General features: G+C 40.1%; 1 protein-coding gene across 1 annotated transcript in view; it reads right to left on the bottom strand.

Moving 5' to 3' along the window:
* TTN (titin) overlaps positions 1-24253 on the bottom strand; it is a 277029-nt gene that overhangs the window by 230342 nt on the left and 22434 nt on the right. Inside the window, exons 16-43 of the mRNA XM_070422663.1 lie at positions 22486-22767; positions 22173-22238; positions 21179-21437; positions 20888-20951; positions 20011-20226; positions 19155-19297; positions 17335-17540; positions 16555-16788; positions 16203-16447; positions 15062-15318; positions 14776-14940; positions 14506-14674; positions 12696-14389; positions 12275-12556; positions 11245-11511; positions 10877-11149; positions 10490-10753; positions 10137-10397; positions 8268-8528; positions 7473-7736; positions 7120-7380; positions 6741-7001; positions 5816-6076; positions 5164-5305; positions 4913-5078; positions 3205-3436; positions 1087-1371; positions 729-854 (exon numbers count right to left, since the gene is read on the bottom strand). Of these exons, the coding sequence (XP_070278764.1) occupies positions 729-854; positions 1087-1371; positions 3205-3436; positions 4913-5078; positions 5164-5305; positions 5816-6076; positions 6741-7001; positions 7120-7380; positions 7473-7736; positions 8268-8528; positions 10137-10397; positions 10490-10753; positions 10877-11149; positions 11245-11511; positions 12275-12556; positions 12696-14389; positions 14506-14674; positions 14776-14940; positions 15062-15318; positions 16203-16447; positions 16555-16788; positions 17335-17540; positions 19155-19297; positions 20011-20226; positions 20888-20951; positions 21179-21437; positions 22173-22238; positions 22486-22767 (7606 nt within the window). The remainder of the gene's footprint in view (positions 1-728; positions 855-1086; positions 1372-3204; positions 3437-4912; positions 5079-5163; positions 5306-5815; positions 6077-6740; positions 7002-7119; positions 7381-7472; positions 7737-8267; positions 8529-10136; positions 10398-10489; positions 10754-10876; positions 11150-11244; positions 11512-12274; positions 12557-12695; positions 14390-14505; positions 14675-14775; positions 14941-15061; positions 15319-16202; positions 16448-16554; positions 16789-17334; positions 17541-19154; positions 19298-20010; positions 20227-20887; positions 20952-21178; positions 21438-22172; positions 22239-22485; positions 22768-24253) is intronic.

Genomic DNA, 24253 nt, shown 5'->3' with positions numbered 1-24253 from the left:
AGTCACCCCCTTGTTTTCATGGAGTTTCTCTTCAAGTAGCTACTGCTTTTCAGGCACCAGGTTCTAGGTACTAAGACAGAATCCCTGGCCTCATGAAATGTACATTCTAAGATTGAATGCAATATTATTTTCATTTTATTCCCAAGGGAAAGAGAACCAGAGAAATCATATTTTTGCCTAAGGTCACACAGTGGAGCCAAGATTCAAATCCAACCTCTCTGACCATAAAACCCTTCATCTGACCACTACAGGATAATATATCATTCCACACAAACACTGAAAGACTTAATAATGTCTTACATATAAATAGACCCTTCTTTTGAATCTTTTGTAAATGCTATTATAATTAATATCACAATAACTGTAGTTTCTATTATATTTAATAAATAACAAAAGTGCAACTATAATCATAAAGCAAAGATGAATTTTTTTGAAGTTTAAAACACTGGAAAATACTGATCTGATTCTTTTCTTATTGTGTTTAAAAATAACAAAATTGACCACTTTAATTATTTATTAATAGGTGTGTGGTCCAATATCGAAGAACACTGATTTAATTTTTAATTCAATAATTCAAATAAGTCTTCTGCAAATGAGCCCCATTAAATCTCAAATTATGCACGAGAGATGTTTGTGATGAAGGAAAAGGTGACAACCACCACCCATACCCCGCCCCCCACATCATTATTTGTGAATATTAGCAAGGACACTGTTGCTTGTAAACCTACCAGTTCCAGAAACCCTGCACTGAAATCGAGCGGGCTGTCCCTCCGAAGTGACAGTGTCCTGAAGTGGGGTGATGATGGCAGGAGGATAAACGGGCATTTCCTGGTCAGGAGACACGACCTCTGGAACTAAAGAAAGGGACCACAGGTTTATCATGACTGAGTCACCGGACAGGCCTCACAGAATGGAACATGCCGATTTATCGTAATTTATCTCGCAGTGGAACACTTTCAGAGTCCCCAAGTTGGGTGGCAATCTACTTTCATGAGCTCCAAATTGTATTTTTAAATGCACTGGGAGAATGCAAAATCTAGTTTCTTCGGTTTTATTGTAAGCTGAGAAGCAGCAAGGCATTCCTACCTTCCACTGAGAGCGAAGCTGAGGTTGTGGCAACTCCATAGTCATTCTTGGCTTCACACGTGTAAACGGCTGCATCCTCTGGGAAGGCTTCAATGAGCAAAAGTGTGTACTCTTGCCCATCGTGGAGAAATTTGCACTTGAAGCCAGTGGAAAGCAGCTGCTCTTCCTTGTACCAGGAAATTTTGGGCTGTGGTCTGCCAGAGATCACAGCACAGAAGCGGGCAGGCTTGCCAGACTGCACAGTAATAGGCTGGAGCTCCTGCAGAATTTGGGGTGGTTCTGGAGCTGAGAGTAAATGAAAACAAATAGCTCGTGAACAAGTGCAAAAACAGGGGAGAGCCCATGAAACTCTACATTAATTTGTTGCCAGGTGGTTACCCACCTGGAAATAAAACTTTGGAATTGTTACATCTTTGCTTGCCTCAGGATATTAGGACATTGGTGGTGCTAAGAGGGGGCGGGGATGGGGGGAACATTTGGAATGATGTCCTTAAGTAGAGGGAATAGCTTTAGAAAGATACTTTGAACATTTTGTATGGTGGCAGAGGGTGCTGAAAGTGTTTGTCAACATAACATGATTACCCCTGTTTCTGGTTAGGGTCTGGGTGGGGGTGTAGTGATGACCAGTGCCCTAAAGAATTCTAGAACAACTTCCACATGCTATTTATTTTTAAAAGTAATTTGGGCACATCACAGAGTAAAATGGCTCATCTCATTCAGTTTTGTTTGTTTTGTAAATATTTGTGTATATGTCATAGTCATCTCTTTATATACAGGTGCCAGTGAAATGTGTTTATACATATGAAAGAATGAGTGAATATTATTTCAGATGTAGTTAAATGTTTATATATATTTTAAAATCAGCTTTCCTGTTATGCTAATGAAAACATATTCTTAGTGTTGTGACGAGTGAGGGGAAAACTGGGTAATCCACAAAACACAGGGATAAAGAGAAATGACTTCTGTGAGGCTGGTTACTGACACTACTTTTCTTCTCTGTGCCTCATTTTCCCCACTACTAATTATATATATGATTTATATATATATATATAAAAGCCTAAGCAACCGAATGACTGAACAACCAAACGACCGGTTGACCGGTTGCTATGATGTGCACTGACCACCAGGGACAGACGCTCAACGCACAGGATTGGGCTCCCTCCTGTCTGGATCGGGCCTGTGGGGATCAGACCTGCAGGGATTGGGCCAAAACCAGCTGTCTGACATCCCCCGAGGGGTCCCGAACTGCGAGAGGGTGCAAGCCAGGCAGAGGAACCCCATCGGTGCACAAATCCATGCACTGGGCCTCTAGTATAGAAATAATAACTGGACACCAGGACCATTTGGTCTCTTAGGGACCAAGGAAATGTTGGCAATATGGTTCAATTGAAACTTGAGATTACTCTTAGTGTCCCTTTATTTGCCCCACTGGTATTTGTTCAGACAGATATGGCCCAAGATAAGGAAGGATATGGAAGGAGGTTCCATTTTTTTTCTATGTTTCTAGCTTAGTCTCAGATTTAGGCCAGCCTGAAATTCAGCTCGAAGGTTTCTAATGAGGAAAGTGTGTGGTTTAGTGGCGTTCCTCTTAGGAGTTGGTAGCATGTGAAATTCCCCTCTGAAGTAAGAGCCCCTTGCCCTAGAGCTTGGGGCAGAGAGAATGTTCCACGTGGCCTGTGGCTCCCTAGGCCCTCTGTGGTCTCACAGGGGAGGACCTCTGAGTTGTCCCAGGCACTGCAGACTAGAGGCTGGAAAGGCTCCTACACTTGGTAGTGCTGCCAGTACGTAAGCAGTTAGGATCTAGGGCAGACAACTGGAAGAGCTGAATCCATATCTAGAAACCCATTTGGAGTATAATTGACATGCAGTGGGTATTCAATAGTGTTGACCAATCAATAAAAATCTAGCTGTTAGGTGCTTTTTGAGAATGACTTCTTAACTCTCATTTTAATAGCTGCCATTCCTTACCACAGGTGTAATGTAAAAATAAATATAGATGTAACCACATGAGTACTATAGGTTCTTTAGAAATTACACAGAAACTACCAGAACTTTAGTAACTTAAAGGGGAGGGTTATTCCAGAAGGATCCACAAAACATGTTAATATCTCTACTTACCATTGACATAGAGGGTAACAGAACTCCTGTTCCTTCCTGCCACAAAGGTGTATTCACCGGCATCACTGTGCCTGGTCTCAGAGATAAACATCCTGTGGATTCTTCGCTCTACAACATACTGGTGTCGTTCTTGAATTTGGAAATTGATTTCAATGCCATCTTTATACCAGTGGGCATCAACATCATCTTCGTTGACCTCAAACTCAACAACAGCACGTTGTTTCTCAATAACCTTTAGATGAAGGAACATAAAAAAAAAGAATATTGAAGCCCTGGTTTCCTTCCAGTTAACCATTTCTTAAAAATGCTCATTTTTAAGCATGCAAAACCTATACATTATAATATAATAACTTGATTGGTTAAAGCACATTCTAAATTTCTCTGCCATCCCTTGGAAAATGGTACTCAGACTCCTCTTGTGGAGAATCATGCTTACACCTGCACTGAGGAGGTTGCCCAAAGAGGCAATGATTTTATCCTTAAAAGTTTTGTGTGTGTGTGGTTTTTTTTACCTTTTTTAAACCTTATTTTTCTTTCTTTTTTTAATATTTCTTTTTATGGATTTCAGAGAGAAAGGGAGAAGGAGAGAGAGAGATAGAAACATCAATGATGAGAAAGAATCATTGATAAGCTGCCTCCTACACGCCCCCTACTGGGGATTGAGCCCGCAGCCCAGGCATGTGCCCTTTGCCAGAATCGAACCTGGGACCTCTCAGTCCACAGGCTGACGCTCTATCCACTGAGCCAAGCTGGCTATCCTTAAATGTTTGCTTGTTAATTAATAATAACAGAAGTAATAATACTTTGCATCTGTGGACTTTTTATTACTTATAAAGCTCTTAAAAGTTACTGTACTATTCAATTTGATTTTATGTGATTTAAACCAGAAGTCACCAACTGTTCAGACCTCACGGACTACCAGTTGGCAACCGCTGATTTTAAACAATAACCTTGTGGAATAGGTAGGAACTATTTTAAAAGCGAGGCTATCAAGATTCAGAAATGGACAATAAAGGGTAGGGACATATCCAGGTTGTCTGAGCCCTTGCTGAATGAGGCTTTTTCACTATGCCCAAGGCTTGTGACACCCAGTTCTTCTTAGATGAACAATGTGATGAAGCTAAACGCAAATGGTATTTCTCTTAACATGTTACCTCCATTATATCACTTGGGAAGACTGGCGCCCATGAGGGCCAGCTCTGCACAGGTAGTAGACAGCAAAGGTGTTTGATCAGCATTCTTGCTGGGAATACAGCTTTGCTCAAACTGGTCTCCCTCTTGAACCTCAGAGTACGTACTCCCAGCCAAGTTCCTACATCCCGCCTCTCCCTAGCAGGCGGCTTCCAAGAAAATGCTTCCTTGTTCTAAATACTCTTAATTCCAGTTGATGTGTCAACATCACAATTTAAACTTTAGCTTTTTTTCTGATTGGTGCTGTTTGGCAAGTAGTCAATTACTGCATTAGACAGTGAAGTTTCTACAGCTGTGTTAATTAAAGAACTTTGAAAGCTGCTAAGGACACACTTACTCCCTAAGGGAGGGGAAACCGCCTAAATTGATGTCAGCATAAGCATCTAAACCAGGAAGGATAAACTGACTTAAATCTTTAGAAGACTGTAGTTAGACAATTTAAGTCAATAATTAAAATAGAAAATATGGATTATGGACTATTGATGATTTCTCAAAAAATTTGGCATGCATACAATACCTGGACCTCCTTTTTAATACTTCGGATGCGAACATCTCTGCCCTCTACAAAGAGGTTGGCAGTGGACATGTTGCCTCCTGCCACCACGGTGTACTGTCCGGCATCGGACATCCGGGTGGATGGAATCAGAAGGCGGTGGACATATTTCTCCTTCTGTATCTTGATTCTACGGATGAAATGGAAATTGAAGTTTAATGTATAACGACTCAGAGGAATTGGGAATTGGAAAGTAGTAAGACAAAACAACTGACCTGTCCTCAATCTGCAGCTCTTGGCCATCTTTCATCCACTGTACAGTGATGTCAGGCTCAGAAACTTCACATTCAAACATGGCTCGCTTCTTCTCGAGCACCTTAATGTCCTTAATGTGTTTCCTAAATTCTATATGACGAGCTAGAAAACAGCATGTATAAAATTAACCTTTTCAATAGCTTTATGAAGACATAATTCACATACTATAAAATTCACCCATTTTAGTATATGATTCATTGGCTTTAAGTACATTCAGAGTTGTGCAACCATCACCACAATCAATTTTAGAACATTCTAGTTACCCTAGAAGGAAACTATGGATCCCTCATCCATAACCCCTCACACTCCTATTACTGTTTCTCCTCAGACGTAGGCCAATTTATATCTCTATAGATGTGTGTATCCTGAAGATTTCATGTAAATGGAATCATACAAAATGTAATCCTTGGTGACTGGCCTTTTCACGCAGCATAAAGTGTTCAGGGTTCATTCACGCTGTAGCATGTATCAGTAATTCCTTTTTATTGCTGGATAATATTCCATAGCATGGATATACCACATTTCAATTATCCATTCACCAATTTATGCACTAACATTTTCTACAGTGTGTTTGACATTATTTTTATGGACAGGACACCTATGAAGCCATACCTTCCACAAAAAGGGTGGCTGTTGACGTAGCCTTTCCGGCCACAAAGGTGTAATCAGCAGCATCTCCAAAGTGAACGTTCCTGATGTTCAGGGAGTGGGTGAGCTTTTTGGTTCTCATCTGGCACCTGTCCGTTGATTTGATTTCCACGCCATTCTTTAACCATTTGTAAGTGATGCCCTCATGGTTCACTGTCACCTCAAAGGTAATGGTGTCTTTTTCTTCAGCATTGATGTCCTTCAGCATGGACGTAATCATGATTGCTGCAAAAGGGGAAGGAAAGACACCAAGGAGACTTTGTGTCAATAGAGTGTGGGTCATAACAGGTGCAGAATGAAAACCTGGCATGTATTTAGTATGTCTGGTAAGGCAACAACAGTTCAGAGATATGAGCTATGATACCTTCCAGGTATCCCTCTCTCTACAGAACAATGGCAGTGATAGGGGAACAGAAATCGCAAGTGACAGACACGGGGGCATCAGTATAGGCAGCCTTTCATTGTTACGCTAATTGGAAAATTTTATCTAGGTGGAGAAGCTAGTGCTTAACTCAGTGCGATCTCTCAGTAGACCTTTCAATCAAAGATTTTTCAGTGGACCAAATGATCAGGAAGAAAATGACTAGCATATGGAATAACAATGAATCTACTAGATCAGTGATGGTGAACCTATGACACGCGTGTCAGAGGTGACACGCGAACTCATTTTTTTGGTTGATTTTTCTTTGTTAAATGGCATTTAAATATATAAAATAAATATCAAAAATATAAATCTTTGTTTTACTATGGTTGCAAATATCAAAAAATTTCTATATGTGACACGGCACCAGAGTTAAGTTAGGGTTTTTCAAAATGCTGACACGCCGAGCTCAAAAGGTTCGCCATCACTGTACTAGATATTCCTTAGATTTTTTTTCTTTTAACTTACGGGTCACTTTCAGGGTGGCGCTGACTTGGTCATTGCCACAGACAAACGTATATTCTGCCGAGTCCTCTGTGCTGGTGTTCATGATCATCAGCTGGTGGAGCTTTCCCTGCACCACTATCTTGAACTTTTCACTCATCTCAATCTCCACACCATTCTTCAGCCACATGGCAGGGACATTGAAGTGGGACACCTCACACTCAAAGGAGGCAGTTTTGGTCTCAGGCACCTCGATGCTTTTCATGGTTCTTGTTATATGCAATGCTTGGGAAAATCAGAAAGTACTTCAGTCAATACATTTTCTTTTAAAAGCAGATGAATCAAACAGACAAATGAATACCACGGTAATCATGGTAATGCTACGGGGCTGCCTGATACTTACTCTCCACAAAGAGTTTAGCTTTGCATTCCAGTTGTCCCACCACAGCAGTATATTCCCCAGCATCCGAGGGGGCAATATGCTGTAGCATCAGTTTGTGGACCTTCCTTTCTGAGACCAGTCTGTGTTTGTCACTCGGCTTAATCTCCACATTCTTGTGGAACCATTTTACTGGAACCGTGTCATGGGAAACACTAACTTCAAAGGCAACGGTGGCATTTTCCAAGGCGGTCACATCCTTTGGCTTTTTAATGATCTTGACGGCTAATAAGAGAAGTTGAAGCAATTCAGTGAAATGGTTAATGTCGCGGTAACCATGAGTTGGCAACTTGTAAAGTGTTTCTAAGTCAACTTACTCTCAACGTGCAGCCTGGCACTGGCTCCTAGCCTTCCGAGCTTGAAGCCATAAACAGACTCATCCATCATGGTACAGTTTTTAATTCTCAGAGAGTAAACTGTTCCTTTGACTGAGATATCGTACTTGTCATTGGATTCCAGCACAACCCCATTTTTGATCCACTGGAGACCTTTCACATTAGGGTGTGTTAGCTCCACTGTGAAGACAGCGTCCTGCGTCTCTGTCACTGTGAGGTTCTTCAACGTCTTCTTAACTTTGACAGCTGCAGGCAAATGTATGGTTGGTTTAGAAAATAAGAATGATATCTTCAAATAAAAGAAGTCCTGAGTAAGAGCATTATCTGGTCATCTTGCAAGTGAATGGTTATCAAAGATTTTACAGATATGCAGCATCTCTGTTTTAAAAGACACCCTGATGTTACTTAGGAAAACATGGGATCCAGTTTGAAATACACATTGGCAATACTTTTTCTATACTTAAATGGGAGGAAATTTGCAGAACCACACCCTAACAGCTTAATAGATTCATTGGAGGAGAGTGAAAATGAGAACATCTCATTTAGGCTGTTCTCCAGAGCTGGACCCTGAGAAATGCTTCTTCACATAAACACATCTCATAAACAATTTGTACCTTGTGGTACATGGCTCAGAAAGAAGGCTCAGAGAGTTTTTAATGGTTTTATCAAATAAAGACTGATGGCATCCAAAATGGTTATGCCATTTGACATTTAAAACAGTAATTGACAAGAATGTTACGTGATTTGAAATGATAATTCTGTTATCGTATCACTGACCTTCAACTTTGAGATTAGCAGATGTTTTAGAGGTGGCCACTTTGTAGGTGTATTCTCCAATGTCATCTAATTTGCTGGCAGCAATGATAAGTCTCCTTTTGCGGCCATCAGATTCACTTTTGATGTTGTTACTTAGCGGCAGGTGTTTGCCATCCCTCAGCCATTCGCCTTCGGAATCAGGGTTGGCAACTTCACATTCAAACACTGCTTCCTGAGATTCAGCTACTGTCTGGTCTGTGAGTGGCTTGGAGATGGCCCCACCTTTGGAACAAAAGAAGTACAAGTGTGAGTCCTTTAAAAATATTTATACCATAAAGAAATCTTTGGCCTTACCTAGGTTAAAATGTCAAATTTTAAAACATGAATTTGAACATCATGAAATGTCTAATGCAATTATTTGAACCTATATTAAAAAGGTATCACAGAAACCCCTATTCTAAGGATGCAGGACTGATAACAAGGGAAAATGCTGGCGTCAGAAAGGTTTTGCGAAGGAAAAGCAACTGTCAAGTTAATATGGAATTCTGAGACCCCTAATGTGCAGCATACCACAGCAATTGCTCCTTCCTCAGAAGCGTTCTACTTAGTCTTCTTAAGCACTTTTTCCTGGGAATATATCTGATATATGATTGGGAAAAAACTGCTACACAAAATGGCCGTCATCAATGTTTCTATAAGATTAGGTATTCCTATATACTAAAAATTACTGTTTTGACAAATGTCATTTCTCCTATGAAGTTCTCCCCATTTGCTCCCAATGCCATCATGCACTGGCAGAAATAATTACTCCTTCAGCAAGTTAGTTGCTGATGCATCTGTCCCTCTCTAAACTGTGAATTCCTCGAGAAAAAGTATCATGCCTTATTCATTTCTGTGTTCTGAGTTTCTAGCAATGTCTGGCTATAGTAAGTAGTTTTAAAATTTTGGGTGAAATCACATAAGGGCTCATAGTTTTTTATTTTCACACATTTAAAAAGATGTCATTTATAATACATATATCAAAGTTCAGGACATAAAATTTTGTTTCAAACGTTTTTTTTCATAGTCAAATCTCTGGGAAAATCTGACAATGTAATAAAATGTAAACCATGCTACTTTCTTTCCACATAAGAAACAGTGTTCTCAGATGACTTGCTTATACATGAGATGTCCTGGACAGCACCATTTAATCTCCATGTAATATCCCAATTCTTCAATACTTAAATGATAAAGAACCAAACAAATTAATGATGACTTTAGTTTTTTCCTGACATCTGACTTATACTTCTGATTCTTCATTTTAAAGCGAAGAATTTCTGCTGAATGAAAATAGTCTACTTCATAAGAAAGAGATACACAGATACACTGAGTTATAGTTTTAAAATATTCACTGGGTTCATAAAAAGTATGAAAGAAAATACATCTTTAGAGTGGGAAAATTTAAATAAAGCTCAATTCAACAAACTTTTATTGATCCTCTCTCATACTGGAGTACACAAGGAAGAAAAAGAAGCAATTTCAGATTTGGGGAGCTTATACTCTAGCACAAGAAGAAGAGATTGGGATAAGACAAGTCTATGGTAAGGACTGTGGGAGAGGCACACATACAGGGATCCTGAGTTTGGAGGCCTGAGATCTTCTACAAATGGGGAGATTAAGGAAGGTTTCACAGAGGGGAAAGCATGTGAGGTAGGTCTGCCTAGAGGAACATTTGGAATCTAGGGAGATCGTGCCCGTGTTGAGCATAACACTACAGGCTTTGAGAAGAGCATAAGCACAGGCACGGGAGTGAGAAACTGATGGGAATTTGGCAGGAAGTGAGCAACCACTTCTTTATGTTTAAACAACTGTCCCACAGATGAACTTAGGTTAAATGATAAATGGACCAACCTGCCACAGTAAGTTTTCCAGATGTCATGTTTTCTCCAGCATAAAATGTATATTCTCCTTCATCATCTTTCATCATATTTTGAACTGTCAACTTATATATTTTTCCATGAGCTTCAATTTTATATTTAGAACTGGGTTTGATTTCTTTGTCCTTAAAATTCCACAAGACATCAATTCCTGAGTGGGACAGCTCAACCTCAAGGACCACATTTTGGGTTTCTGTACAGGTAAGGTCACGAAGTCCCCTTATAATTTTAATTTCTGAGGAAAAGGTAAAATCATCACTTGGTTATTATTACACTGGGAACACAGAATGCTCAAAATAATGCTAGGTTAAATGGGAGAATCCTTACTTTCTACAGAGAGATTACAGCTGGTTTCAACTCTGCCAACCATCAGTGTGTAAGGTCCTTCATCTGAAGCATGGGTCCGGTTAATCACCAGTCGCTGCTTAGTGCCTTTGACAATGGCTTGTACGCGATCGTCAGGCTTGATTTGTTCATCATTTAAATACCATTTAACGGAAGTCACATCCGGGACGGAGACCTTACATTCGAGAACAGCCTTGGTACCCTCAAGCACGTTGACATCCTTTAGAGGTGTTATCACATCAACACCTGCAAAACCACAAGCACACATACAAAATATTTATGAATATAGATTCTGTTTTTAAAGTCTGTTTATTAAAGCTCCTACCTCACTTGACAATGTACACAGAAAACCATGTAAGTTGCACTCACTGTAGACAGAGACGCGCCCACTGGTTGACATTCCCAGGGCTGGAATGGTGAAGGAGTAATTTCCAGCATCCTCCTTAGTCATGTCCTCAATGAGCAGCATGTGTGACTGTTTGTCGATCACAATGTGAACCCTGTCACTGGGCTGCACTTCTTGGCCATCTTTCATCCAGACACCCTCCACATTTTCCAAGGAGACTTTAACTTCAAGCTGAACAATGTCACCTTCACAGACTTTTTGATCACTGAGTCCTTGTAGGATAGCAATGGGGCGGGCTGTAAAAGATGGGGAGAAAATGAGTTTTATAATCATTGTCTGTCAATAAACCATATGATGCTCCCTGCAGACCAAAAGGAACGGGAAGACTTACGTTTCATCTTGAGTTTACAAGTGGTCTTTTTCCCGTCAACAACAAAGCTGTATTCTCCTTGGTCCTCTTTGGTCACATCCTTGACTGTGAGGTTCTGACGTCCACGGCGAGATGTAATTGAGTATTTGCCATTGGATTTAAGTTCCACGTCATTGTGATACCACTTGCCTTCTATGTTTTCTGGGGATATGATGCACTCTAACTCTCCTGAAAATGATTCTGGAACTTCTATGTCTTCAAGTTCTTTTACAAATTCAATAACTGCACCTGAGGTATCAGATAGAAAGAAGTTAATTTCTCTGGAGAGTTATTCATATAGACTTAGCATAGGTAACATTCCTTGTATATCTCTTATCTATTCCATACTATCAGGAATATTCTTAATGTCTACCTGCTGATAGTCTGGGAAATAAATATTCAATAACAAGGAATTACTTTAACTTTTAAATTATTTTTAAAGCACAGACTTATATTTCAATGACAACATTAAAATATAAGGTATAAAATCTTGCTTATTAAAAATCCAAATTGTCAATATTCTTAATTAATAGTATAAGTTCATGATTCTTTCTACAGAGCTTATATCCAACTAGAGGCCCGGTGCATGACATTCATGCACTGGGGTGGGGGGGAGGGCGGTCTCTCATCCCAGCCTGCACCCTCTAGCAGTCCAGGAGCCCTCTGAGCATGTCAGTCGGACTTCCTTAGTGCTGCTGCGGAGGCAGGAGAGGCTCCCTCCACTGCAGCTGCACTCACCAGCCGTGAACCTGGCTTCTGGCTGAGTAATGCTTCCCCTATGGGAGTGCACTGACCACCAGGGGGAAGCTTCTGCATTGAGCATCTGCCCCCTGGTGGTCAGTGCATGTCATAGCAACTGGTTCTGCAGTTTGGTCAATTTGCATATTACCCTTTTATTATATAGGATTCCCAATTAATTCTTTATATGAAGGAAAAATTGCCTAGGTAATTTTTTTCAGATATTAAGGCTAACTGTATAACTTAAGTAAACATTGAAAGAATCATTTATTACCTTCAACAATAAGTTTGGCAGTTGTCTTTACATTTTCATCTTCCACAAGCACACAGCTGTAGTCTTCAGCATCAGCTGCATCAATGGTCAGAATGGAGAGGAAGTGAACCTTCCTGTCAGAGTGCATCCTGTATTTATCTCCCGACTGAATCTCCACTCCATCTTTATACCATTTCACTTTGACAAATGGCTCTGAAGTTTCACATTCAAAGGTTGCCATGGTGTCTTTTTCCTTAGCAACAACATCTTGTAATTCCTGGGTGAAAGTGATCAATTGCTTGGCTATAAGAAAAGGAGAAAAACACACACACATATTGCATTAAATTTAAAGTTAGAATAATGGAAAAATAAAATAAAAAGAAATACACTAGTGAATATTCATGGGTAAATAGCCCCATCAAATGAACGAAATTTGAATTACCTTGGACAAGTAAGAATGCGTGGCTTGAGGTTTCCCCAGCTATGTTGATGGCTTTTACCATGATGCTGGCAGAGTCCTCAGAAGTCACATCTCTTATGACCAGTTCACAAACATTGTCTTCGGGCCAGTACCAGTAGACTCGGTCAGAGCGTTCAATCTTGACACCATTTTTGTACCATTCACATTCAGGATCTGGTTTTCCCACGACTCTGACCCGGAAGTGTGCATCAGATCCTTGACCCACTGTTTGGCTTTGGATTCTTTCAAAGATTTTGGGGGCTTCCATGCTAGGACTTAGTTCAATTCTGTCAGGTTTAAAAGTTGGAATAGTGATTTTGCCTTCTTCAACAAGGGCTTTCTTCTCCTCTTCAGTTAGCTCTTTGGTCCAATGGAGAAGTTCATCTTTTGTCTTCTTAAGGAGTTCTTCATAGGATTCATCCTTTTTGCGAGACTTGAGCTCGACAGCAGTAATGGCTTCGTAATATCCTTCCTCTGTTCTGCGCTTGAATTTACTGCGCAGCTCTTCTGATTCTTCAGACACTTTTTCATGGGTAATTCGCTCGGCCCTTTTCAACTTCACAATTTCCTTGGCTTCGGTGGTGTCAACAGGTCTATCTACTTTTTGTACCTCAAACTGAAGTTTCCCAGGTTCGTGTACATGAAACTCGGGCTTTGGTTCAGGAGCTCGCCTAAGGACAGACCTAAAATCTTCCCTCTGTTCAATCTCAAGTTTCACTTTATGCTCTGTCACACCTTCAGGATTTTCTGCGGTGACTTTGACTTCACCTGTATCATATGATTTGCAGTCCACAATGTCCAGGTAATGAATGCCATCATAGCGAACTCGGAACCTTTTGCTTTTGCGGATGAGCTGTCCATTGAGGTACCAGTTGACTTTGGGATGAGGGTAACCTGTCACTCGGCAGCGAAATCTAGCAGTCTCCCCTTCAAGTACTCTTACTGGCTCTGGGAACAAGACGATGTCTGGCTTTTGCTTCTCTTTTTGATCTGTCGTTACACCTGTAAGAGCACCTTCATGAGCCATCCTCTCTAATTCTTCGATTCTCTGTAAGCCTTTCCTGCCCTCAGGCAATTGAGTTTCTTCCACAAGACTTTTCTCATCTTTAACAATAAGGGTAGCAGATGTGTGATCTGTTCCGTATTTGTTAGTGGCTCTGCAAGTGATGATGCCGCTGTCTCTAGAATATGCAACTCCGTAATCAAGGCTGCAATACCCAAATTCATTGATCATACGAAGCCTGTTGGCTGCTTCAAGTGGCTTCCCATCGTGGAGCCATTCCACCACCATCGTTGGATCACCAATTGGTGTTAGCCTGCATTCAAAGTGGGCAGGCCCAAAGCGCTTGAGTCTTAAGGAAGTGAGTTTTTTCTTAAAAAATGGTTTCTGTTGTTTCTCTTTGTCATAGAGGTCACCCTCCTCCCATTGCTCTTGACCATATCGCAAATGCAAGGGCTCCAGTTCTGGGGCTGCAATTTCCTTTGCTCTATAGGTCCCTCGTGGGATGATTAATCTTCTCTCTGGTTCAGGCTCTGCAAACTCAACTTCCACATTTACTTTGCATCTTGTAGTATCTCGGCCAGACTTATTAATAGCAGTTGCAGTATACCAGGCAGAATCTTGGCTGACAGTGGAATCAATTTTAAGGGCAGCTTCACCCTTGGTTCCTTCAATTCTAAAAAACAAACAAACAAAAACCAAAAACCATCACTCGTACAGAAGTAGTAGTTGCTTCCTTGGTTATTGGATTTGCAGAATGGACTTAGTTATATTATTCCCAAGCAAACTTACCTGATTTTTGGATATTTATGAGGTACAATGATTTCACTGTTTTTCAACCATACGATGTCAGGGTTAGGGTTACCCGTAGCTCTGACTTTCATTTCAAGTCGGGCACCCTCCTTTATATTGACATTTCTCAGTTTTTCCACAAACACTGGTTTAACCTGATGTTCCACAGCTGAAAGAGAGAGGGGTCATGATTTAGAGTGAACAAGGCTGAAATACCTGTTTAAAACCCAAGTGATAAGGTGATTTCTTTTTTGTTTTAAAAGCAAATACCTTCCACAGTTAAAGTCACTGAAATTGAAGATTTGCCTGCCCTGTTTTGGGCAACCACGGTCCATTCCCCAGAATCACTGGGAGCTGTCGGGACAATAATCAGTGACTGGGTACCATCTTCTTTAATGACCACTTTATGGGTATAGTCATTGATAACTTGCTCGCCTGTCAAAAAATAAATGAAAAAGAAAACAGATGGTTAAAATTGTTTTTTAAATTGTTGGGCAACACATATAAGCTTATTTTTGGGGTTAAGAATTTGTGAGCAGAAACGTATTATACTCACCATTATGAAACCAGAAGGTCTCTGGCATAGGTCGACCCACAACCTTTAAGTCAAATCTGGCAGTTTGCCCTTGTAAACATTTGAAAGAAGCAGGCTTTAACACAAAGACTGGCTTATACAGTCTCTCGAGTTGTGCCTCATCTGTTTCCTCCAGCCTACGTCCAGGGGACATTCTGGCAGGGGACATCCGTGCAGGGGACATCCGTGCAGGAGACATGCGTATAGGAGACCTGCTCACCGAACGCGGAGAGACAGATCTGGAAAACAATATTTTCATGAATCATAGAGAAAATTCAGCAAAATAAACAAACCTCTTTATTTCTTGTTCATCAATGTCATTTTATAATTTACTTCTGTATGTTACAGAAGGCACCTCAAAACCACTGGGATCTAAAATGGAATATATTAGCATAGCCCCTCAAACTATATTTTTTCATAGATCCTCAATCCAGTCAGTAGTCATTTAGCACAGCCAGGTATTTTGGGGACTCAGAATCTCGGAATGATCCTTAATACTATCTTTCTCTCACCACCTTGACTTAATTAGTCATCAACCCATTTTAATTCCACTTCCAAAACATCTCAATAAAGATTGCTTGGTTAAATAAACCAATGCATAAGAAAAAAAAGATTAACATATGTTCTTACCCAACAGGAGGGAAAAACATAAAAATTATATTTGAAAATAAAATCCTATCTTCACATTGAAGCTAGAATGGCTTGGATTCTATAACCCTACAGGCTGGGTAAACCGAGGCAGTTTTCATAGGATTGCAGAGATTCCACGTTCCCACGTTCAAACTAGAAATAATGATCCCTATATTGCAGCATTATTGTATAAATTAGGGCTAACATGTAAAATAAGATGTTAGATAAACCTTATAGCCTTCATTTTATTAGTTATAACACTGACAAAATGAACAGTGTGCTACAGTAATGAAAATTCTTTGCTCATTTTACATAGGGGCAAGAAATAAAATCTCTTGGCAATTATTGGCAGGTTTCTGTGCTGTCTCACTCAGCCTTCACCCCAAACCTCCTTCCTAACCCCCCTCCCACATACGATAGCAATTTGCCACTGGGATATTTAGTATTTTAAATAATTTAAATACTAATCAACCCAGATTATTATGAGTCTTACCTGATTCTGCTCATTGGCTCAGGTGTGGGTATGTACATGGGAGCACTGAGTGGAGCAGCAGGCTCCACATACAATTTCCCGGAGCAGATTGCATTTCCTTTAATGTTGCTGGCAAATGCAGTATAGATGCCCTCATCTTCTGGAAGAACAACAGGTATGCGCAGACTAGCTCTGCCATCTTGTAGAAAGTCCATTTGGTATCTCTCTCCATGCTTAATGCGCTTGCCATCTTTGTACCACGCAATCTGCAAGTAATAGGTACATGTGAATTAAATGTAGGTAAAATAGTTACAGTGTAACCTAGTTGTATCTTTATTGTGGCATGGAGGTATGACAAATGGTTATATTTTACCTTGGGCAATGGATAGCCAGACATCTTGCAATGAAAGGTAACACCCATCCCCTCAAGAATCCTATAATTCTTGATCCTTAAATCAAATCCTGCTTCCACAGCTTCAGATTCAGAAATGTCAACTGCCATCTTTTCTTCTCCATCTTCTTCAAGAAGTTCTTCTAATGTAGTCTTTATTATCCTATATTCAATTTCTTTAATAAGTCTCTCTTCAAAGGAAGAAATGTGGAATTCCTATGTAGCAAAAAAGACGATAGTTTGTTAAAAAGATATATCCTCACTGATAGAAATTCTTTAAGTATATTAGTTTCAGAGATAAGGATTTATGAAAGTTTCTAACTAGGAGAAAATCTTAGAAAGCTCTTTGTTTTGTTTTTAATGTGCATTACAATCAACTTTGCTAGTTCATGTTGCGGTGTCTTGGGTAAATGATAGCCTAAGAGTGTGGCTTACAAATGTTTAGATGTTTATCATACAAACCAAGGGATCTTGGCAGTAATGAACATGGTCATGCTAGTGTTTGCCTTTTTCTGCATATATATAAAAATCCCCATTTCTAAAGTCATATTTTGTTGCGTATATGAAATCTGTTTCTAAAGTCATAGGTGCAACATGTCATGAAGATGAAGGAAGCTTGTCAGCAGTGAATCTGAGCCAATTAATAACAGTCTAACATGACCCCATCAGTTGACAATGAAATTATTTTTAAAAAAGGTGGGGATTATGGGAAGAAAGTATAATTTATAAAAGGCTTCACATGGTCATTATTTTTATACTCACTTGGTCTTCTACAAAAGTCCTGACCATTACAGTATCTTTGGCCATTTTCTTCCTAATTAAGGCCTGTTCTTTTTCATACTCTTTTTCATAGTCAGCATATCCAAATCCAGGTGCTGTTTCTCCAACTTTAGGTTCTTGTACAAAGGCAGTCATTTGTGTCTGATAAAACATTTCTTGCTGGGACTTCATCAGTGAGTCGTAATCAGCTAGGAGTTAAGAACATAAGTTACTTTTTAATGTTCTTATGTAAAAGCCTTCATCCCATTGTTCACTCAGGCAAGCCGCACACTAGGAAAAGTTGATAACCAAAAGACTGATTTTTCCAAATTTTACTATCAAAGCACTCAATAAATATTAATTAGATTGAATTTTCTAAACCAAACAAGTCAAACCAGCCCCTACTATTATAGAAACAATTTCATATTAGCAGTCAATCCTTTGGGATGTACCCTGGAGGTCTTTCTAATTTCCTGTGTGGCTTTTGGCAATTAGTTTACCTTCCTGGGTCTTGAGTGCTTGATCTGCTAAGTGGGGATAAATATCCTAACCTTCTTTTAAGGGGTGTTGGCAGATCAAATGAGACAGAGGGATGGTCCACTGTAAACGTGAACAGCTAAACAAAGATAATGGTGATTCACACATACATTTTGTTTGGCCTGAATGCTATTACATTTCTTTTTTTCAAATTACTTACAAATTTTGAAAATCATGATTTCCAGCTTTTCTATAAAATATCAGAAACTCTAGCAACATGGAGCCTGGTACAAGTGTGCCTGGCAATAACACACTAGAGCAGTGGTTCTCAACCTTCTCAATACCGCGACCCTTTAATACAGTTCCTCATGTTGTAGTGACTCCCAACCATAAAATTATTTTCGTTGCTACTTCATAACTGTAATTTTGCTACTGATATGCAGGATGTATTTTCATTGTTACAAATTGAACATAATTAAAGCATAGTGATTAATCACAAAAACAATATGTAATTATATATATGTTTTCCGATGGTCTTAAGCAACCCTGTGAAAGGGTCGTTCGACCCCCAAAGGGGTCGCGACCCACAGGTTGAGAACCGCTGCACTAGAGACAGGACACTACTGCCCCCTTGAGACAGGGCATATACTCTCCAGCTTGCCATTGTCTTCCTTGTGCTCACTGATATTATTTATCTGTCTGGGTCTGGGAGTCAACTGTATTTAGAATCCCTTCATCATCAAAGGCATGATATGCAACAAATGAATGCCACCAAATAGAAAATATTACTAGAAACTTAGAAGTTCAACACCAGTATGGTTTTTGAGGCCTGGAGAGTATCATGCTACATGGAATAAGCCAGTCAGAGAAAGATAAGTATCACATGATCTCACTCAGATGTGGAATCTAATGAACAACATAAACTGATGGACAAAATAGATCCAGAGACATAGAAGCATGGAATGGACTGTCGCATCTCAGAGGGAAGGCGGGGATGGGTGGGTGGGAAGAGATCAACCAAAGAACTTGTATGCATAGATGCATAACCCATGGACACAGATGATAGTGTGGTAAAGGCCTGGGCAGGAGGCAGTGGTGGGTTAGAAGGGGTCAATGGGGTGGGGGAATATGGGACATATGTAATACTTTCAACAACAAAGATTTAGAAAGCTAAAAAATAAAAAATATTTCCTATATGGCTGAGGCAAAGAAGGGGAGCGATTGAGACAGAACCAGTATCAGAACCAGGGTACTGCAACGGGCCTTTCCACAAACACACAGCCCTGCTACCTCCATGTGTTTGTGCTCTTATCATGCACATAGGTACTAGTTAGAGTTGCACTGACCTTCTCCAAGCAAGGAGGCAGATGCAGAAGTTTCTCCATGCTTATTACGAATAACAATAGTGTATTCTCCAGCATCATCGGCAAAAGTCATTGAAATCACCAGTTTGCATTCACCGGTTTGTTTGTTGTAAATCACTTTGTGTCTTTATGGAAATAAACAAAAAAAAATTTCAGTCATATAATAATCCTTATGTGACTAAAATAACCCTTGTGTGGATCTGTGCTATAAAATTCCATGATCCTAAGCATGTGACAAAGCCCTACCATAGAAAACAACTATCAGATAGCTGAAAATTGTGGAAAATCCATGGACATGAGTAATGAGGGACATGAACACTCTTTAAAATAAATAATATAATACTACCAGAACCAGATATATGGAAATAAGTGGCTGCAAATATGTTTAATTGTAGCAAATTTATTAGCATTACTTTTCATGTATAACTATCTTTCTTATTCATCACATGACCCTTATTCTCTTATCATTTAGTGACTTAATTACGTGTTTTTGTTAAAAATTGTCTCAGATTCTTTCAGGAAAAGTGTGTGTGTGTGTGTGTGTGTGTGTGTGTGTGTGTGTAAAAATACCTGTCAAAATATACATTTTCTCTATTTCCCTAGCCCTATAAATGAATCAAACTAGAATATAAAGAAATATATCTTCTATCCACTTTGTCACATGGCTTTGTTTCTCAATAAGACTTTGTACAAACATGTGAAAATACACAATGAAGGCTCCATAGTGAAAGAGCCTACCTTCAGGGAATGGTGCTGGAAGTATATTCTACTTCTCTCTAGGCTCCATATACATATCATGCAAATCAGAGAACTCTATACCATTCAGCCATTAACATACCTATATCCAGAGGTTAGAGGAACCCCAGACTTTTTCCAGTAGACATGGGGCTTTGGGTTGCCGCCAACCTGGCATTCAAATACCACACTCCCTCCTTCTACCAGTTTCTGGACCACTGGTTTTGAAATGAAGAAAGGAGCAGCAGGTTCTCCAGGCTCTGCTCGGTCTTCCATGATGCTAGTGTCAGTCATTACCACATCTCTTGACTCCATAAAGCTGGGAATAGAATTTCCTCACATTAGCTTCTGGACTGTAATTTTCTAATACTAAAGGGACTGAAAAAGATCAGGACTATATATTGACTCTTGAACAAAGTGGGCTTAGGGGCCACTGTGCAATTCATGTATAACTTTAAAAAAAAACCCCATATATTCTATTGATTTCAAAGAGGAAGGGAGAAGGAGGGAGAAAGATAAAAACATCAATGATGAGAGAGAATCATTGATTGGCTGCCTCCTGCACGTCCCCTACTTGGGATAGAGCCCACAGCCTGGGCATGTGCCCTTAACTGGAATGGAACTTGGGACCCTTCAGTCTGCAGGCCGACGCTCTATCCACTGAGCCAAACCGGCTGGGGCCATGTATATCTTTTGACCCTAAATTCAGCTTTTCCTATCCACAGGTTTCAAATTCACAGATGCAATCAACCAGATTGAAAATAGAATTTTCAATTCACCATTGGGAACCTATGGTTGGGAATGTGAAAATACTGTTTTTTATTCCAAGTTGGTTGAATATGCAGATGCGAAACCTAATGGACACAAGGGCTGACTGTATTTATTGAAAAACACCCATGTGTAAGTGAACCCATACATTTAAATCCCTGTTGTTCAAAGGTTGACTAGAACCAAAGCTCATTAACAAAACAATGTTTTACCGTTTCTCTTCTGTGGTAAATTTCTCAGTCACGGTTGTGGTTTCTTTTTCAAACTCTTCTGACACTGGAAAAAGATAGAAGTTTCTCATTAAAGTCAGGCACTTAGTCCATTTTGTTGGTGACCCCTGCTTAGCATAACAATTTAAGTTGACTCCATAACCTACTCCCCTAGTTCCAAAATGGGACACCACTGGGAAGTGTGCAGAGACCCTACTGTGTAAGGAAGTGTCAGCTGGGAGTGATGAGTGAGTGACAGCATGTGTGCAAGGACATGGGAGTATGGCCACTCACCCTGCACAGCGAGGTAACAGGATGTGCTGACGGTCCCAGCCTCGTTCACAGCACTGCAAGTAAATCGCCCGCTGTCTTCTGCAAAGGCTTCCCGAATCATAAGACGAGCGATTCCACTCTGGAAGGTTATCTGGAAATCAATGGAACTTTCTATTTGGTAGTCTTCCCTGTACCATGTCACTTTCGGGGATGGGTATCCAGAGATGTGGCACTCCAAGGTGACGGATTCACCTTCTATAACAGTCACATTTTTTAAGCCCTGAAGAGAGAAAAAAAGAATATAATATTGATAAATGTGCATTTTCATCAATCATCTCTATCTGTTATGGCCTATGTGGGGGGTTTGAAGTACATTCTAATTGCCATAAATGGTTTTTTAAGATCGGGACTCTTGAAATGTTAGCAGAGATTCCTTTGGAAATGGGAATATCCCCAAGTTGAAATAAATGCAAGGTGTTTCCAAATTGGTAAGGTGGAATTGTATAAATGCCACACAGCGGGGTAACTCCATACCCTCTGTGATTCTCACATACTCAGATCTTAACAAAGCCCGAAGGCTCGGCAGCATGTGCTGCCTCTTCAACAAAGCTTTCCAAACTCTCCCCAGTTCTAAGTAATTGATCCTTCCTCGTGATCACCCCTCTGTCGAGGTGCTTATCACTGCCTGCATTTTATCTTGCTTGTTTTGGACATTTTCCCTGATAGTCAGGCAAAGGTTTCAGAAGGCTGAATCCTTCAGAATCTCTCTTTATGTATCTCCATACTTTTCTCTAATGCCTTACACGTAATAGAAATTCACTAAATCTGTTGACTACATGATCCATGGTTGCCACACAGAATCTCCCTTTCTCTCTCCAAATAGCGTATGGTCTTAAACTTAGCATTTGTAAACTCACTAATGCCATTTTCCAGTTTGAGAAACTGTTCTTAGTACATTTTAAAATGATGTGCCCAGATATGCACATGGTCCAACACAATCAGCTTCTTCACTCACCGAGACCAAAGTTGGTGGAGTGACGGGGATTTCAGCAGGTGCAGGTACTCTTGCTGTTTCTGTTACCTATGATTTTTACAAAGGATATTTACAAAATGCCCATGAAACCAGGGAAATCTCACAAACACTTAGCTCATGCAAAATTATAAAAATAAGTTGAGAAAAAGAGCTCTGTCCCACTAAAATTAAGTTTGAATATAGTAAAGGAGGAAGGCAAGACACCCAGCTGACTACTTCTGTAGTGCAAACTGCTGAGTGTCTGGCCGTGATTCATAGGGATGTGTGAGAAACGGCATGCAATCCGGGGACCAACCTTGGCCTCACGCCCATGAAGTACTTCGAAGCGCTCTTCGCGGACTGTGCTACCAGTGATGCTCACCCCTACTTCCTTTTTCACTTCAATGCCAGCTTGACTCTTGTAAGTCTCTGGTGTGTCAGCGAAGGGGAACTGGGGTGAGGGGGTGGGCTCTGCTCTCACTCTGGTCTCACCAGGCTTCACAGTGGGTGCCTTCACGGATTTGGTAATCTTCTGAGAAGAAGATGTGGCTGACAACTCTTTTTGTAAAGTAGCAATAGCGCTACCGGCTATTGATGCCTGAAGTGGAAATGGAAGTCAGAAAATAAAGTCACTTAACTGTCATCCAAGTCATCATTTAGAAGTGCGTTGCCACTAGGATTTCTGTTGTGAGACTCAGTCTATTATTTTTTTTGTGTCCATTTTTTTTAATGCTCCTATTATCACTTTAGAATGAGTGAAAAGTCAGAGATAAGCCAGTTATAAAGCTCATTGTCATTCCTGCCACTTTGTGAAATATATTGAAAATATCTTTCTTAAAGAGTTGTACTAAGAACTCCCTATTTTACATTCTTATCATAAAGGAACTGAGGGTCTTCTAAAGATCAGTCAAGAATTTTCACTCAATCATCCCAATGCTGCATTTGAAAATACCACAGTGAGCTATTCAAAGTCAAGAAATTATTAAAATACTTGGTAAATTCCTAAGAACTACTTTACAATAGCACATTGATGTTTCAGCCACAAATCTATTTGAAAGGTGAAAATGTAGACAATCAGAGAAGTAATTTAAGGCTTCCTTACTGTTTTTATTCTGTTGCTTTCTGTGATTATTTGATTTCAATAGTAATGTGGGACTATCCCAAATATAGGTATCAAATGTACCTTACAATTCTTTGAAAGCATACAGGCTTTGGATTCTATGTCTTGGATGTGTACAATAAGAACAAGAGTTTACAAATGTTGAGGGTTAGTATGTGCTGTCCCCTTGTGAAGGGTTTTCCATGTATTAAGTTGCCCCGATGACAGAGCGTAGAAGGGGCAGAGCCAGGACACTAAATTCAGGGCCATTTGACTCCACAATCCAACCCAACCACCACACAATACCACCTCTTCATATTGTTATACTGAGGATACAACTATATGATTTCTCAATATCTGTCTTTAGTATTTATATACATTCTCAGTTAAGTCTGAAATGTCTCATAACATAAGGAAAAGTAAATAGTATAATTACAGAATGTGAAACAAAAAGAAGCCTGCATGAATTTTTGTCTCTTCAGAGTGGTGAGATAACCACCTGCTACTCCAGGCTCACCCTGCAGGGCAAGTGTCAGAAACCAAACTTTAGGGGCTCTGAGTCCACTCTGAATGCAAATGGACACTAACAAAAAGAGGCCACATTGGCCTATACCCGTGGTCGGCAAACTCTTTAGTCAACAGAGCCAAATATCAACAGTACAACGATTGAAATTTCTTTTGAGAGCCAAATTTTTTAAACGTAAACTATATAGGTAGGTACATTGTTACTAACTTAATTAGGGTACTCCTAAACTGGCCTTTGCTAAAAACGTCCTCAATCTGATTGAGGTACGTTCGTTGAGGTCGACCCCTTCCAACTCTCCCATCCACACTCGTCTTGTATACTTGTTTCAGATAGAGGAGTGTGGATGGGAGAGTTGGAAGGGGCCCGCCTCAACGAATGTATCTCAAAACAATGTACCTCCCCCGCGCTGCGTATCCCGCGGCCCACCTGCGCCTCGTCTCCCATCACCTGACTGACCGA

This window comes from Myotis yumanensis, unplaced genomic scaffold (genome assembly GCF_028538775.1).
Source record: "Myotis yumanensis isolate MYYU_CA2020_CCGP unplaced genomic scaffold, mMyoYum1.0.hap1 SCAF_8, whole genome shotgun sequence".
Taxonomy (NCBI): domain Eukaryota; kingdom Metazoa; phylum Chordata; class Mammalia; order Chiroptera; family Vespertilionidae; genus Myotis; species Myotis yumanensis.
Note: the sequence above shows the minus strand (reverse complement) of the source record. Positions and strands in the feature narration are given on the sequence as shown.